The 17,412-nt window shown below is 43.2% G+C and overlaps 1 protein-coding gene and 1 non-coding gene across 7 annotated transcripts in view; one reads left to right on the forward strand and one right to left on the reverse strand.

The window, feature by feature from the left end:
• The window catches only part of BIN2 (bridging integrator 2), a 39,826-nt gene extending 27,779 nt beyond the window's left edge, over positions 1 to 12,047 (forward strand). For 2 of the 6 annotated variants that reach the window (XM_055394400.2, XM_055394403.2), the window contains exons 8-12: positions 729 to 804; positions 1,783 to 1,865; positions 5,530 to 6,223; positions 9,671 to 9,745; positions 10,860 to 11,344. In XM_055394400.2, coding sequence (XP_055250375.2) covers positions 729 to 804; positions 1,783 to 1,865; positions 5,530 to 6,223; positions 9,671 to 9,745; positions 10,860 to 10,889 — 958 coding nt within the window. In that variant the 3' untranslated portion in view covers positions 10,890 to 11,344. Of the gene's footprint in view, positions 1 to 728; positions 805 to 1,782; positions 1,866 to 5,529; positions 6,224 to 9,670; positions 9,746 to 10,859; positions 11,345 to 11,823 lie in introns of those variants that run through there. The other 4 variants (XR_008681724.2, XR_016037575.1, XM_055394401.2 and 1 more) reach the window with 4 other exon arrangements.
• On the reverse strand, positions 8,986 to 9,057 carry TRNAW-CCA (transfer RNA tryptophan (anticodon CCA)). The gene has a single exon. It is a non-coding gene; the product is annotated as a tRNA-Trp (tRNA).
• Positions 12,048 to 17,412: the final 5,365 nt, after the last annotated feature.

Below are 17,412 nucleotides of genomic sequence, written 5' to 3' on the forward strand. Positions count from 1 at the left end.
ATTCTAAACTATTAATTATATGATTCCTAATTTAAACAAGAATTGAAATTTAGTAGTTTCTTTAAATGTAAACTTCCACAGTTCATTTACAGTAGAATTTCATTAATGTACATACAGCTGCATAGACATCCAAGTCCCACATACTGAGAAAGAATACTTATTATAATTATAGTTGTATGCCTTATACATCACTTCTAAAATTTTTCAAAGCACTTTCACGTCTACTTCAGTATCTGAAGAGCCTGAATCAGATAACTTCATTCACGCGTGCTAAGTCACTTTAGTCATGTTCAACTCTTTGCAACCCTATGGATTTTAATCCTCCAGGCTCCTCTGTCCATGGGATTCTCCAGGCAAGGACACTGGAGTGGGTTGCCATGCCCTTCCCAGGGGCTGTTCCCACCCCAGGGATTGAACCCATGTCTTCTGTGGCTCCTGCATTGCAGGCACATTCTTTACCTCTGAGCCACTGGGGAACTTCATTCATAGAGATCTGTTTTACTTTGGTGTCATGTCTCCCCAGCTTCCCACTCCTGAGAGTCTAATGTACTTCTGTCCTGGCTCTGACGAATCCAGATCCCAACATCCTGAGTCTAGGCCATGGAGTGCTTTTCTATGAGGAGCCCGGCAGTGGCTGGCTTTGGCTTATGCATCTACCTTATACTTCCAACGGAGACTTCCTTTACCAGCACTTACCTGTACGTGTTTGTTCTTTTGCTTTCTGATAGTCGTATTGGCTGTTATGTGACCATCTTCCAAAACATTTCCAACCTGAGGGATGTCTTCTACAGGGAAATGAGCAAGGTGAGAAACATCTGGCCAATTTAGACACCTGAAAGTGTTAGTCGCTCAGTCATGTCCAACTCTTTGCAACTCCATGGGCTGTAGCCTGCCAGGCTCTTCTGTCCATGGAATTCTCCAGGCAAGAATACTGGAGTGGGTTGCCATTCCCTTCTCCCAAGGATCTTCCCAACCCAGAGATTGAACTCGGGTCTCCTGCATTGCAGGCAGATTCTTTACCATCTGAGCCACAGGAGAAGCCCGTTGAGACACCTAGGAGGTTTTTTCTAATAAATATGAAGGTCGCTTTAATTTACATAACCTCGTTAAATATCCATATTGGCATCACAGATGTTTACTTTTTTCTCATGGTGAAATAATAGCACTTGATGGACTGTGCTGCTCATTAACAACTGAATGGTCTCCAAACGAGTTTCAGGTGCACCAAGGAGATTAGGACTATAGAAGGAACAGCTGAAATGGGGAACTAAGTTGTGCAATCTCTGTCTTCTGTTGCTGGGGAGTGGAGGTGGTGTTTAAACATAGCTCAGTTTCTCAGGTCATTGGTCTTGGAAAGGACCAGTCCTATTTAGTGATGGGCAGCCATGGAACATGACCTCATGGGGTCTTTTCTAGTCTTGCAATTCCAAGACACCTTGCTGTTACAGTATTAATTATATTCACATCCATATCCACACATGTTCCTCTTCACAGTTTCTTTGGCTAAATTATGGTTTGCCTAGTTGATATTACAATGACTTTTTGTTCCCTGGGTCACCTGAGAGAAGCTAGAACCTCAAATCAGCATCAGATATCAAGGACCTAGCCTTGAGAGAACTGCCAATCTGATGGAAAAGACAGAAATTAAGACACAGCTGAGACACTAGTGCAAAAGAGATGAATTTTATCATTTAGGGTCGGAAGGTTTTATTTTGGGGAGAGAAGGAATTTGTTGGTCCCAGGTTCCCACGCGGCTAATATCTCCTCTCTTGCTTGCTCCAGCTGAACCACAATCTCTATGAGGTGATGAGCAAACTGGAGAAGCAACATTCCGACAAAGTCTTTGTGGTGAAGGGACTCTCAAGGTGAGCTGCTTCTGAGACTCATTTCTGTTTGGTTTGTCCTGTGTGTGAACACATTGAGCACTCTCATCTCTGATCCCAAATCCTGATCTTTCCTTTGTGTCCAAGTACATAATATTGTTTTTTGTTTGTGCTACACCCCTAAATAAATTATTTTTCTTTTATGAAATACTTCAATAATAACTAAAGATATAAAGAATAGTTCAACAAATAGCCATATACCCATCACCAAATTTAAGAAATCAACTAATGAGTTTCCCTGGTGGCTCAGTGGATAGGAATCCGCCTGCCAATGAAGGGGACACAGGTTCAGTCCCTGGTCCAGGAAGATCCCACATGCTGCAGAGCAAGTAAGACCACATGCCACGACTACTGAAGCCCACAAACCACAATGAAGAGTAGCCCCCACTTCTGCACAACTAGAGAAAGTCTGTGTGCAGCAGCAAAGACTGGGTGCAGCCAAAACTAAACAGATGAATAAAAAATTTTTAAGGAAAAAAGGAATCAATATATATAATTAAATCTCCTAGTGTCCCTTCCCCACTCACCTTCTCTTCCTGTCCCCCACCATGGGTAACCACTGTCTTAAATTTTACTATTTATTATCCACATGCGTGTTTTTTTACTTTGATTATACACATATGTGAATACACAGAAATACTATTTTGCATGTTTAAGAATTTTATTTAACTATAATTATATTGTATATATTCTTTTGTTCTCTTAGTATTGTTTTTGAGATTTACTTATCCTTGTTGCTACATGTTGTTAGCTCTGATCTTTCCTTTTCATAATTGTTATGGATGTTACTGTGTGGTTAGTTCACAATCTATTTATCTGAACTGCTAGTGGACATTGACATTGCCTTCCAGTTTTATGCTATTACAAATAACGGTGCGATGAATGTGTTTTACATTTCTCCTTGTATGAATATTATTAAGAGTTTCTTTAGGATGTACAGGGAGTGGAATTGCTAACTCAGAGAATCTGTACATTTGGGTTCCTTCAGCCTTATGAGACATTCAGTTCAGTTCAGTTGCTCAGTCACGTCCGACTCTTTGCAACTCTTTGCGACACCATGAATCACAGCACGCCAGGCCTCCTTGTCTATCACCAACTCCCGGAGTTCACTCAAACTCACGTCCATCGAGTTGGTGATGCCATCCAGCCATCTCATTGCCAAATTACTCTCCAAAGCTGTTGTCCCAGTTTAAAGCCCACCAGCAGTGAATTAAAGTCCCCATTGCTCCATATTCTTGCTACATGTGACATTGTCAGACTTCTTAATTTTTCCAAGGAAATGAGTATGAAACGGAATTTTTTGCAGTTTTAATTACATCTCCACAATGGCTGGTTAGCTTGAATATCTGTTCATGTTATTGACCTTTTAAGGTTCCTGTTCTGTGACTTTCATGTTTATCCTTTATTCACATTTTTCATGTAGATTGTTTACTTTTCTAAAAAAATTGATTTATATGAGGTGGGTTTGTTGTATATTCTGGATATTAATCCTTTAGTGATATGCATTGCAAATACCTTTTCTTAACCTGTCATGACTTGCTTTCCTGTGTGTGTCTATGTGGTATGTCTGTTACCTTCATAATGTGATCACTTTCTTATTCTAAAGCCTTTTAAGTTTTATTAAGTTCTTTCTATGCACAAGTTTATGCTGAGAGTTAGGGATCCAGAGACATAGGTGACTTGTCTTTTCCCCGAAGTGACTTGCAAAAGTTGGAAGGACACAAAATGTGCCTAAGAAAACAAGGAACAATATAAAATTGCACATACTAAGCACCTAAGGAGACCAGTTAGGAATTCCAAGAGTTAAGTGGTTGCAATATGCAGATAGATGGTCAGGGAAGACTTTGAGGAGGTGCTGAAACTGAGTTTGAGATTTGAAGAAAGAATGGGGCTCAGTGTGTTGTTTGTATTTGATATTTGTACTACTCATTTAGCAGTCAGTTACAGACTATTAAAAGGAAATGGGCCAATATAGACTTCCCTTTTCCAAAAACTCCATTTCTTCTCTTCCCAGCATTGAAAACCAGAGTTCTCTCTAAGCGTCCATTCATCTGAAATTAACCATCATTTACACCAAGATGTCCTAGAACCTTGCAGAGAAATCTGATTTTTTCTTGATGTATCCTGGGCCTTCTAAACCTGCTGACCCATAAAATGCTAGTGCTAGAAAGAACCTAATGTCACTTAGCTTATCTTACATCAGAAACTCCCACAGGGCTGGAACTAAATTATTCCCTTTCTCTTATCACTCTTCCTATCACTCTTTCCCATCCTTGAACCCAGGATACAGCAGGTAGTTGCTACATGTCAAGCAAATATTTGTGGGTTGCTTAATCAGGTGGTGGCTGGTACCCAGGAGGCACTTAAGGAGGTGAGTAGGAGTTAAACTGATGTTGGCTGTAGAAGCACTCAGCACAGTATCCAGCATACTCAATAAATGTTGTAGACAGTTTTCATTGTTCATGACAGTTTTGTTCTAGAAATCACCACAAGCACTGAATTAGTGAATACTGACCCACTGCTCGTGGGGAAACATGGGGTTAGGTTCCTAGGGGCCTCTGGTCCCAACATTTTCATCAAGCAATCCATATAGAACCTTTCTTGTATATTTGTTTAAAGACATCTTATTTAATATATATTGTTGATTCATTCATATTGGGAGAAGGCAATGGCAACCCACTCCAGTACTCTTGCCTGGAAGATCCCATGGACGGAGGAGCCTGGTAGGCTGCAGTCCGTGGGGTTGCTAGGAGTCAGACACGACTGAGCGACTTCACTTTCACTTTTCACTTTCATGCATTGGAGAAGGAAATGGCAACCCACTCCAGTGTTCTTGCCTGGAGAATCCCAGGGACAGAGGAGCCTAGTGGGCCGCTGTCTGTGGGGTCGCACAGAGTTGGACACGACTGAAATGACTTAGCAGCAGCAGCAGCATTCATATTGAACCCACAGCCACCAGCACTATAACTCATGCCTGAATGAAGCTTATCTAACATATGTATTTTCTCTGGAAGGCACATCACAGACTTTCTGCTCTCAAACAGCATTTTAGCACTGTACTTGGAGGCCATTTTAAGTAGCAAAATTACCAAAGAAAAGCACAACAATGTGTAAAAACTTGGCAAACAGGACATATTTACACTAAGAGAGCTAAAACAGGAAGGCAGAGACTTGCCTTGTTAGACCTTGTTCGGAGAGTGCTGGTCAAGCAATCTTTCTTCATGGCTGGCATGTGTCCGAGAGTGATTCTGAAAGTATCACAAGTGTTGATCTTGAGGTTTAAATAAATTTCAGAGAGTAGATGAATTTGCAAATACGAATCCATGAGGACCAACTGTATTTCACTCATGAACTGTTTTTCCCCGAGGAAAACACTTTGTTAATATATTGCTGAGTTTTTTTCCAGTCTCTTTTTCTTTATATATTTTTAGATAATCAAGATTGTGATATGATAAAAATTCTATACCCTTTTTCCACTTTACTTTATAATTTAAGCACTATTGCAAATTATACAAACTTTCTGATGCCATTTTAAATTGCTTTTTTCTGTTTTATTATTATATGAATATAGCATTATATACTTGGGGTATTGGGGTTACTTCCAGTTTTTAGCTCTTCTGAATCTAAATGCCCTTCCTTTTTTTAGCAGCAACAGACGCTCTTTAGTCATCTCTCCCCCAGTTCGAACATCTACAGTCTCCAGCCCTCTAACCTCACCTACCAGTCCTTCTGCCCTTTCCTTGAAGAGTGAGAAGGACTCCAGCTCAGCAAGTGAAGAAGAGCTGGCATCTGATTCAGCCCAGGGAGAAGACAACTCTGAGATTAAAGAAGAGCCCTTAAAAGACAAGGAAACAGAGGAGGAGGCTGAGACAAGCTCCTCTGAGGAAGAAGAGCCTCTGCTAGCCTGTAATGGCCCCACCCAGTCCCAGCCCTCACCCCTCATTGAGGATCGAGAGTCCCAGGAGGAAGTTTTCCCTTGCTCCCCAGCTCCATCACCAGGCAGAGCTCTGACCCCTTCAGAGCAGGCTTCATCTTCCTCAGTAGTAGTCCTCCGAACTCGAACCTCAAGCGAAGGATCTGAAGAGCTAAAGAAGAGAGTCTCTGTGCAGAGGGCCTCAGCACCACCTAACAGGCCTCCGCCTCCCAGAGCCACTCCCAGTCCCAGGGCCTCCTTAGGGAACACGCCCTCCAGCCCTCCAGCCTCACCCGCCAGCCCTCGGGCCTCCTCAGAGGCTTCTCCTGAGCCACAGCCACCAGAGAAGCCAATAAAAGAAAAGGAAAGCACCGACAATCCAAACCCAGAAGAACTTTGTACTTCCCCTACTTTGATGATCTCTCAGGTGAGAATAGATCTGGCTGAGTCTTTATTCCCTTTTATAATCTCCATGTGGATCAATTTTGCTATGCTCAGGTTGCCCCACAGTAGACAGGATTTTACGTCATTATATTACAGTTTCAAGGATAGTCTTGGACACCTTTTTTGGTTCTGGGATTTCTTTCACGTCATCATAGCAGCTAATTTAGTGATATGTACTGCTAGGATAATTGACTTCTGCAAAGGGCTTATCTCTAATATTAGTATAACCAGATTGTTACTAATTCTTACTTTCTTTCTTTTGCTCCAAGTTCTGGGAGTTCCCAGTATAAAGTGCCTACAACTGACATCCTGATCATTACCTTTTTTAATGTGGGGTAGGGAGGAAGGTCTCATTTCACTTTGTCATACTTGTAACTACGGTAAATAGACCCCAGGCAAAATGGCATCAGCAAATTTCCAAAGCATTGTCTTTGATGAGAGAGGCCTAGAAGGAACTCACAGAGGACAGTAAAGCAAAAGGATGGTCTTTTGAAAAGTGAAAATTTTGATGAGAAAAGGATTGTGTTAAAATAGAGACACAGACCCTCTGTGAAAGATCTGGAAATCAAGTCTATATTCAAATTACATGGAAAGTCTATGATATAGAAGAGAGATTTCACTTGTTCTTCAGGACTCCTGAGGACAGAAAAAGGCCCTACGTGTAAAGTAGTTTTTTTTAAGGTACACTTTGAATCAGTGTAGAGGAAGTTTCAGTGATTAGCTCTGTTAAAAAATGGCATGGGAAAAATCTTTTTTTAATACAGGAAAAGGGGGCACCAGGGGCATCCAAAAACCAAAGGATGAGCCACCTTGAAACAGTTCCCCTTCCTTGATGTTAGAAGCTCAGGCTCTACAGTCACCAACCTGTCAGGTGCACTGTGGAGAGTGTTATGGTGCAGCATCTGACTGGGTGGCATCCAGATTCAGTCATTCAGCCCACAGTCATTCATTAAACCCTTTCTATGTGCCAGACACTTTTCCAGGAAGTGGGGTTATTGGAGTGAAGCCAAACACCAAATTCTCTGCCTTCCTGCATCTTACCTTTTAGTGGAGGGGAAAGAGACAAGAAACAGAATAAGTAAGTAAAATTATAGTTTAGTGCTAATAAGAGTTACAGAGAAAAACTAAGTAGGGGAAGGCACCAGGAGGGGGTGCTGAATTGCAGTTTTAAACAGTGGTCAGAAAAGGTGACACTTGGGCAGTGAAGGAGGCCAGGGCATGAACCATGTGGATATCTGGGAGTGTGAGATGTCTGATACACCTCAGATCATAGCACCCTGCTACTGAATATGCCTACCTGAAGGTTGACCCGGCTATCTTGGGAGCTCCCTGCTGTCTGAGAGGAGCTAGCATGGACAAAGGGCACAAGGCTGTGATGCCTGGCAAGACAAGGAAGATAGAAAACATGAGGACAATAAGCTTATCTCAGCTGACTCACCTGAGGTACTAAAATCTGAGTCATCACGGATGTTATGTCCTTGCCTGGGAAGGATATTCACGTGATTCACATGAGATATTGAGATATTGAAAATCCTGATACACAGGACATAAAACTTGCCCTTGGCTGGTTTCCAGTGTGAGGTTGCCATTCTGTGTGAGAGAGAGATGCGGGACATGTGGACAGTGAATAAGCACAAGGTCAGTGTGGGGTTTTGTGTAGTGAAGAGTAGAGTCACTTTTCTGCACTGAAAAAAGCAACTCAACTGTATGGAAAACCCAAAATGAAATTTGACTTTGTAATGTATGATTTTAGTATAGAGGCAGCAATAGAATGAACTGTTTAGCTCAGGTGAATAAGTTTGCATTCTTGGAGTAATTTTACTGAAGGGGAGATTCTGGGGGCCATGATGCTGTTTGACTATTTTGAGGAACAGGCTAGTAACACTATCTTCCTAGGGAAAGAGGTACAGGACACAACCTCCTTACATTTGAGATTTATATAGTCTTTCCTTACTCCCAGCCTCTCCTGTGGGATTGCTTTAGTCAGTGGCTAAGGAGACATATTTTTCCTGCGGAATTAACCAATAGAGCATCTTAGATCCTGGCCTGTCAGTATCATCAGTCCTCTGAAGCTTGTGTCCCTATAAAATTTGTTCACCTCCCTCACAAATACATCATAAATCATAGTTCTCTCAAGCAGAACTGTGGACCTATCAAATATAAAAGTAGGTAAATAAAAAGATAACTGTGAGAAAATTTGTTCTTGCCAAGCATTTGAATCACCTGAGAGAACATGAAGATTCTGATAATTTCCTTGGAGGTAGCACTTACTTACTTGGAGGTAGTATTGTTGTTGTTTAGTCACTATGTCATGTCCAATTCTTTGCGACCCCATGAACTGCAGCCTGCCAGGCTCCTGTCCATGGGATTCTCCAAGCACGAATACTGGAGTGGGTTGCCATTTCCTTCTCCGTGGGATCTTCCCAACTTAGGGATTGAACCCGCGTCACCTGCCTTGCAGGCAGATTCTTTACCAATGAGCCACCATGAAAGCCCAGAGTTAGTATTACCTTTGAGGTAATTCATGGCCTAGAATGAGCAGAGGGACTATGAATAAGGAAATTTTCCTGAAAGGAGAAATCACAGAATTTCACATGACTATCATACAGTTCGGTTCGGTTCGGTCGCTCAGTCGTGTCCGACTCTTTGCGACCCCATGGACTGTAGCCTACCAGGCTTCTCCGTCCATGGGATTCTCCAGGCAAGAATACTGGAGTGGGTTACCGTTTCCTTCTCCAGGGGATTTTCCCTACCCAGGGATCGAACCTGGGTCTCCCGCATTGGAGGCAGACGCTTTAACCTCTGAGCCACCAGGGAAGCTGGTTTTTTTTTTTTTATCATACAGTTAGGTTTTACTTTAAAAGGATGACTTTTATAGTATGTAAATTAAATTTCAATTTTTAAAAATTCTTTTTAAACCTTAGAGTGCCAGGGTCTTCCCCTGTCTTAGCAGTTCCATGCCTCAGGCTCCTATCTCAGAACCTCGACCTTTTCCCAAAGAAGACATCATGCCACTTGGCTTTCCTAACTGCCAGGGGTTAGGATCATCTAAGTGTGTGCATTCTTGAGGAGAATTAGTCTAAAAGTGGTAGCTAGTGGTTTTAAGACCTATATTTGTATCCTTACAGACCGTCACATAAATACATCTATACAGATGTGTGTCACACAAATCATGGAAACACTTCTGGAATTCAAAGGCCTGGTTGCCTGTCCCAGCAAGTCATTTCAGCCTTTGAATCTTATTTTCCTAATCCAAGAGAGGATGACATAAAGCCTTCCCTGATGCTTTCAGGCTGCAGTGAAACAACTTTATATGCTTGCCCTTAGTATTACCTGTGACCCTTATAAAGTGTAAGGCACAAAAGCCCCTTTTAAGCCGACAGGCTGGGAGGCTGAGCCACATCTCACCAGTAGAACTCTTCTTTTGTAGAACCAAAGTCTTCAGCTTCATGGCTCTGCAGTTCCAGAAAACAGCAATGTCATAGCACCCGAGCCTGAAGAAGAGGTAAGGAGGCCAGATGCTCAGAGAACACGGGGGTGGTGAGACTGGGACTGGGGATGGACCAAGGCTTGGCTGCAGGCTGGAATCCTCACTGTGGGCTGCGAGGGGAACCCAGCAGTGAACAGATTCCTTAGGGCAAAGTCAAGCAGGTGGGAGCCAGAAGAATCAAGAGTAAATGAGGCTTCCTTTTGTGCCCATTTCCCAACTGGCCTTGGATCTCCTGATCCCTTCTCATAGCCGCTCCTAAGAATTCACTTTCACTTTTCACTTTCATGCACTGGAGAAGGAAATGGCAACCCACTCCAGTGTTCTTGCCTGGAGAGTCCCAGGGATGGGGGAGCCAGGTGGGCTGCAGTCTACGGGGTCGCACAGAGTCGGACATGACTGAAGCGACTTAGCAGCAGCAGCAGCAGCAAACTTATTTCAAAAAGGAGTTGAGAGACATAAAAGGCATACAAAAGGTAAATACACACACACACAAAATGTAGTAAAGTAACGCAAAATTCTGTACATTAGTGATAGTGACATAAAATGGAGCCATGAATTAGGCAAGTACAAAAATGCATTCTGTAAAATAGACTAACGATAGACCACAAAATTGGTTCCAGACTTTCTAACATCCAAGAAGAGGGAAAACCTGATCAGTTCACCCACTTTATGATACCCTTTCCTTAAGAGAACAACTCCTGCTACTGAGATGAAAAGAAATCTCTTCTGGGACTTCCCTGGTGGTCCAGTGGTTAAAAATTTGCTTTCCATTGCTGGGGACATGGGTTCAATCCCTGGTCAGGGAACTAAGATCCCACATGCTGAGGGTCAACTAAGCCCACGCACCACAACCAAGACCCAACACAGCTAGAAATAAGTAATTTTTTAAAAAAGAAAGAAATCTTCTCTGCGAATCCTCATAAAGAGATGGTGAATGAGATAGTGAACAGTCTCTGCAATAAGGCTTTACAATAATCCCAATAGTCAGTTTCACATCCTTCTCCCCGCCCCATAAAGGCCAGTGTGTTACACTAAATATATTCAGGAGAGGAAGATTGATTTTTTACCTCCCTTGAGTGGTTGGTGGGAGGGCAGGTCCATATCTAATGCAATCATGTTTACTTTCTAGGTGTCTACCATTCAAAACGCGCAACTCTGAAGAGGAACTCCCAGGACCTTCCCACACAGCTCCCCAGAGAAACTCCTCAGCTAGAGGATGTAGGTCAGAGAGGCTACCTATCCAGCATTCATTTCTGGTTTCTCAAATTGTGAATCCTGGCTGTCTCTAAAGACCTAGCATTAATGGAGGCTGAGGAGCAAACTTAGGGGAGGGAGGGAGGCAGGCTTGGGAGAAGAGACTGTTGGACTTGGAATATTTAATTCAGGTTTTAGCATTGTTAGAGTAATAAGACCTTATATACTAATTAAGTGGGGCTAAAATTATAGTGAGACTATAAAAAGCAAAAGCATCTGTAGACATAGGCATCTGTCCTCATACAGACATATAACCACATATACTCAGAGACTCATGCACAGATCTTTATCACTCATTTTGCAGGACTTAAAACCAAAAGAACAGATTTTCAGATTGTTAAATAAAGTATTATTCTGATGTGTGTGGGGTTTTTTTTTTTTTGGACACAGGAAGTTGTTCCAGGCCAGCACACTGTTCTCCACTTAGGCAAGGTTATTGACTGTACCCCAGGTTCAGAAAGCTTTAGTCACATCCCTGACCTCCAGCTCCCCCTACCTCCTGGCTATAACACTTTGCTGATGCCTGGGGCCACAGGCTCCTCTCCTCAGTCTAGATGCATTATTGCCTACCTCCTCTGCCCTTTGGTTAATAAGCAAATATCAATGGAAAGGGGTTTTATTTTAGAGCTGTGTCTAGTGTCTACAGATTGGTACTTGAAGTAAGTAAGGCTCTGACCGGGATGGAAGAAGAAACAGAACTCCAAGTGAAGGGGAAGGATACATGGTATAGATACAAAGTGTAATGGAAATGGTATGGATTTGGAATCAGAAGTCACAGATTTATGTCCTATCATTTGCTTCTGTGAAAACATTAAAAACTAACTTTGAGCACTTCCCAGATGGTCCACTGGTTGAGAATATGCCTGCCAATGCTTGGGACATGGGTTTGATCCCTGGTCTGGGAAGATTCCACAACTAAGCCCTCACGCCGCAACTGCTGAGCCCAAGCACCCTAGCCCATGCTCTACAACAAGAGAAGCCACCACAATGAGAAGCCTGTGTACCACAACTAGAGAAAACCCAGCGCAGCCAAAAGTAAATAAATAATAAATTTTAGAAAAAATTTCACTTTGAAGTCCTGCCACTCTGATAAATATGCATACATATACAAGCACTCATCCATTATTGCTTTTGTTTCTGGGGGTGATGGATGATGTCACTATTCGTTCAGTCATTCAGCAAGAATTTATTGAGTAGTATGCCAAGCACTGCACTGAGTACTAGAGAAACAATGATGGCGGGGGTGGAGGGGTAGTAAGAACTTTATAGAGACAGAATACTCAGCAGGGAGCAGAATAGGCAGGATTTAGCAATGAGAGAGAGGAGACGTGATGAAGACTGAAGTTTTAAGGAATTATTTTAGGTTAGGCTTGGTGGTAACATTTCCTGAAATGGTGACTACAGGAGGAAGTGCATTATATATGAGTTTTCTAGTTTCAGGCAACAAACTGACATAATTCAGCACTAAAGGATATGATGGAAGGATATTACGCAGCTCACAGAACTGAAAGACAACCAGGCTGCAGAAAGAACCAGTCTACTGATGTCTGTAGCAGGAATGCATGGACTGCCCCTCCTGGCTGCTGTCATTGGAAGACTCAGCTTCAGCTGCCTCCTGCCACTGTGACTCCTGCCACTCTGACTGGCCCAGTTTGGGAGGAGGCGTGTTCGTGTTTACAGTGTCTACAGGAATGACAGGAAGACCCCTGGTGGTGGAGGTAGAGGGTGGGAGTAGTAAGGAGGGTGGATTACAAAGAAGGGCAAAGAAACTTTGGGGTGATTTGATTGGGATAGTGGTGATAATTTAATGTATATCCATTTGTCAAAACTGATCAAATCGTACCCTTTATTTGCAGTTTATTGGGTGTCCCATACAAACATTAATACAAAGAGCTTGAGAACTTGCAGGACTTTTCAGTAGACATATCACTTAGGGAGCTAGAAATGCATATTCGTACTTAGGAGTCATTTTTCTGAGAGCTAATCCTGTTATTCTTCCATTTGAAAAACTTCAAAGGATCTCTAATGAAGTGGAGGTTGCATATCCCCCTATCAAAGTTCTCCTGCCTGTATTTTAATTCCTACCCTAGAAGGCACCCCGTTCCCCTGGCTCTAGGTCACTGCTGCAGGTGACGCTTCACGACTAATGGGAGGGGCGGGGGATGCTAGGAGCATAGGCTTCCGGCTGTACAAGGCCCTCCAGGGCCTGCTTAGGGTGCTCCTCCCTGGGCAAAGCCCCAGTTCAGGCCTTTTCTCTTCTGGGCTCTCCTAGGGAACTGGTCCTCTTTGGAAAGTGTGCCAGAGAGGACTTCTGGGGTCCTTGGTTTATTGGTGGGGAGATAAGCACTCAAGGTAACTTCCACAAAAGAGGCACAAATGAAGTGGAAAACTTTTACCGTATGAGACTGACACTCCATTAGCATATGGCCTCCCCTGGGGAGGCTCCAGGAAGATCGGAGAGAGGGCTAGTGAGCTGGGCATGAGTAATCATTTTGCTTATCTAGGGTAGACGGTCTCAGTTAGGAATCAAATTGTTTACCCTAATTTGAAAAATGGTGAAGTTGTGGCTGGCCCAATGGTAGTGGGTAGACAGAACTTACTAGACTAGGACTTAGAAGACTGCCATCCTGGCAGCAGCACAAGAAGGGGCTGAAAGCTGGGCAGAGATGAATATGTCTTATCCTCTACCCTGAGGCCCCTGGAAGTCTGTTGCCATAAGGATGGCTGTTCCAGCTTCTGAAGTGGGGCATTTAATACTTGGAGAACACTGGTAGCTCACCACCACCTGAGGCGTCATTCATCACCTATCTGTATGCATCTAGAATTAATTGCAAGACCATCACCCAATCCCTGACTTCCTACAATATGAAGGAGCCTATTGACAGACCACGTAAAATATCCAGAGAATACGAGAAATAAGACACATCCAGGATATACAGGATACACCAGAGAGCAGAGGACACACTGATTACAGTATTGGTTATTTTATGCTGAGTGGGTGCTGAGCACGTGCATGCATGTTGTTATTCAGTCACTCAATTGTGTCTGACTTTTTGAGACCCCATACACTGCAGCACACCAGGCTTTCCTGTCCTTCACCATCTCCTGGAGTTTTCTCAAATTCGTGTCCATTGAGTTGGTGATGCCATCTTAACCATCTCATCCTCTGTCGTCCCCTTCTCCTCCTGCCTTCAATCTTTCTCAGCATCAGGGTCTCTTCCAATGAGTCGGCTCTTCACACCAGGTGGCCAAAGTATTGGAGCTTCAGCATCAGTCCTTCCAATGAATATTCAGGGTTAATTTCCTTTAGGACTGACTGGTTTGATCTCCCTGCTGTCCAAGGGACTCTCAAAAGTCTTCTCCAACACCACAGTTCGAAGGCATCAGTTCTTCAGTGCTCAGCCTTTTTTATTGTCCAGCTCTCATATCCATACATGACAATTGGAAAAACCATAGCTTTAGCTAGACAGACATTTGTAGGCAAAGTAATGTCTCTGCTTTTTTAATATGCTGTCTAGGTTTGTCATTGCTTTTCTTTCAAGGAGCAAGCGTCTTTTAATTTCATGGTTGTAATCACCTTCCACAGTGATTTTGGAGTTCAAGAAAATAAAGTCTGTCACTGTTTCCATTCATCTATTTGCTGTGAAATGATGGGACCAGATACCCTGATCTTAGTTTTCTGAATGTTGAGTTTTAAGCCAACTTTTTCACTCTCCTCTTTCACCTTCATTGAGAAGCTCTTTAATTCCGTAAATTCTTCTTTGCATTCTGCCAAAAGGGTGGTGTCATCTGCATATCTGAAGTTACTGATATTTCTCCCCGCAATCTTGATTCCAGCTTGTGCTTCATCTAGCCCTGCATTTTGCATGATGTACTCTTTATATAAGTTAAATAAGCAGGGTGACAATATACAGCCTTAACATACTCCTTTCCCAATTTGGAACCAGTCCGTGCATGCATATGGATCCTATTTTTCTGCATGTTTACACTTTCAAAATGAATGGCATGTGCCTGCTGCTGCTGCTGCTGCTGCTAAGTCACTTCAGTCGTATCCGACTCTGTGTGACCCCATAGACGGAAGCCCACCAGGCTCCCCCGACCCTGGGATTCTCCAGGCAAGAACACTGGAGTGGGTTGCCATTTCCTTCTCCAATGTGTAAAAGTGAAAAGTGAAAGTGAAGTCGCTCAGTCGTGTCTGACCCTTAGCGACCCCACGGACTGCAGCCCACCAGGCTCCTCCATCCATGGGATTTTCTAGGCAATAGTACTGGAGTGGCTTGCCATGTGCCTACATGGATAAAATCATGTACCAGCAAACCTTTTAAGGTTATATTTTAAACAAACAAAAAAAAAGATGCTTCTGAGAGACTATGAACCTTCACATTAAATTGTAACAGTAACAGCAAATCAGCAGTCAGTTGGACTGGATGGCTTCTAGGAGAGTCTGTGGTTCTAACAATCTTCAAACATAGTGGAGGGACTTCCTTGGTGGTCCAGTGGTTAAGAAACCACCTGTCACCATGGGTTCAATCCCTGGTCTAGGTAGATCCACATGCCTTGAGGCAACTAAGTCCATGTGCCACAACTACTGAGCCCGTGCCCCACAAGAGAAGCCCCGCAATGAGAAACCCGCACAGCACAAGGAAGGGTAGTCCCCGCTTGTCGCAATTAGAGAAAGACCATGCTAAGACATGAAGACACAGCACAGCCAAAAATAAATGAATAAAAAAATAAAAATAATTTTTTAAAGTATTAGGAAAAAAACATTATGGAATATGCCATGGGGGAGACTGACCCAGATACAAGAAAAATCTCAACTTTCCCTGCAATTCATGGTCAGTTTGTCAATAAATGCAAAGAGTTGTCCACCTCTGCAATTTAGCCCTTAGGATTTGAGTTTCCTTTTCTCTTCTATTCTTTACCTTAGGACTGGCCAGGCTTACCTTTTTATTAACTTACATACATCTTGCCTACGTGTTAACTTCCTTTGCCTTTCTTGGTTGGATTGGTAGTTTTCTCAGACATGGACTTTCTCTTCCTCACTGACAACTGCTATATCTTTGAATATATATTTAAGTAAGTGAATTTAATCAACTTATTTTGTTTTTTCCTTTTTTTAACCAATCAAATAGTCTCTTTAGAAATAAAAGCAACTATCTTTGCTTATTATTTATTCTTTGCTTTTCTCCCCCGAAACTTATTTATTTTTAACTGAAGGAAAATTGCTTCACAATATCGTGTTGGCCTGTCATACATCAACATGAATCAGTCATAGGTGCACGTGTCCCTCCCTCTTTAACCCCCCCCATTCCCACCCCTTTAGATTGTTGCAGAGTATTCTTTGCTTTTTTCCCTCACTCTATGCCCCTATTCTCTGAGACTGTCTTTCAGTCCTTGTTTCCCAAATGAACAAATACAATTCCTGTCTCTATCTGATTTATATAAATATTTATTCCCAAAGCTAGTAACTCCTTCCAGGAATAAGAAGCAAGCAGAGAAGTCCGTAAGACTGAGAGGGAAGACCAGTAACAATAAGAGTTCTAACTCATAAGTAGGAAGCCAAGATAACATTTACTGAGCACTTACTTTGTGCCAGGTAAGCTTCCAGTGCTTTAAGTGTATGAACTCGTTCTATCCCCACAGGAATTCTGTGACAGGTACTGCTCCAGATAAGAGAAATGAAACAGAACTGTCCAAGATCAAACAGCAGGGCAGATTCCAGAGCCCGTATTAGCACTAACATTACAGCCTTACTCATTGAGCTCATTAATTGGGAACATTTCCTGCCACAAAGAAGTGAGTCAAGAGGTGACTAAAGCCTGGCATTAATTAGTCTCAAATGGAGGTGTTTCCCAGCTGCAAGAACCACACTGAAACGGCATGATTTTTCAGTCCCCCATTTCAGGGATGAGGGCTGCCCAAAGTCACACGACTCAGAAGCAGCGGAGCTGGGACTGTTTGAGTCCAAAGTCCACGAGGCTCTGAACTTCTGCACTACATCTCCTCAGAAGAATTCGGGCATCGTTCCTCTCCCCACCGCACCCACCCCCTGCTCCCCGGCCCGAGGTGTGCCCACTACGTTAGCTTAGGTTCCAAGCTTCTGCACACAGACCTATTTACGTAAATGACATGCAAACGCAAGTGAAATGTAACTTTTCATCTGCTGAAAATTCAAATAATGTCGGTGGCGGGGAAAGCGGATGGATCGCACTAACCCCGGGGCTCATCAGATCCCGTGCCCTGCGGAGCCTCGAGGCAGGCTGGGGAGGAAGCGGCTCCGGATGGAGAGTAAAGTGACAATCGGAGAAGGAAAAGCAGCCTTTCCTCCCGGGGGAGGCGGCCCGGCGGGCAGAGGGAACCTGCAGAGGGCGGTTTCTCTCCTCTTTTCCTGTCCCACCCAGTCGGCCGCCCCCACCCCACCCCCAGCC

This window comes from Moschus berezovskii, chromosome 6, assembly GCF_049115385.1.
Source record: "Moschus berezovskii isolate FMDL1 chromosome 6, NW_MosBer_1.0, whole genome shotgun sequence".
Taxonomy (NCBI): Eukaryota; Metazoa; Chordata; class Mammalia; order Artiodactyla; family Moschidae; genus Moschus; species Moschus berezovskii.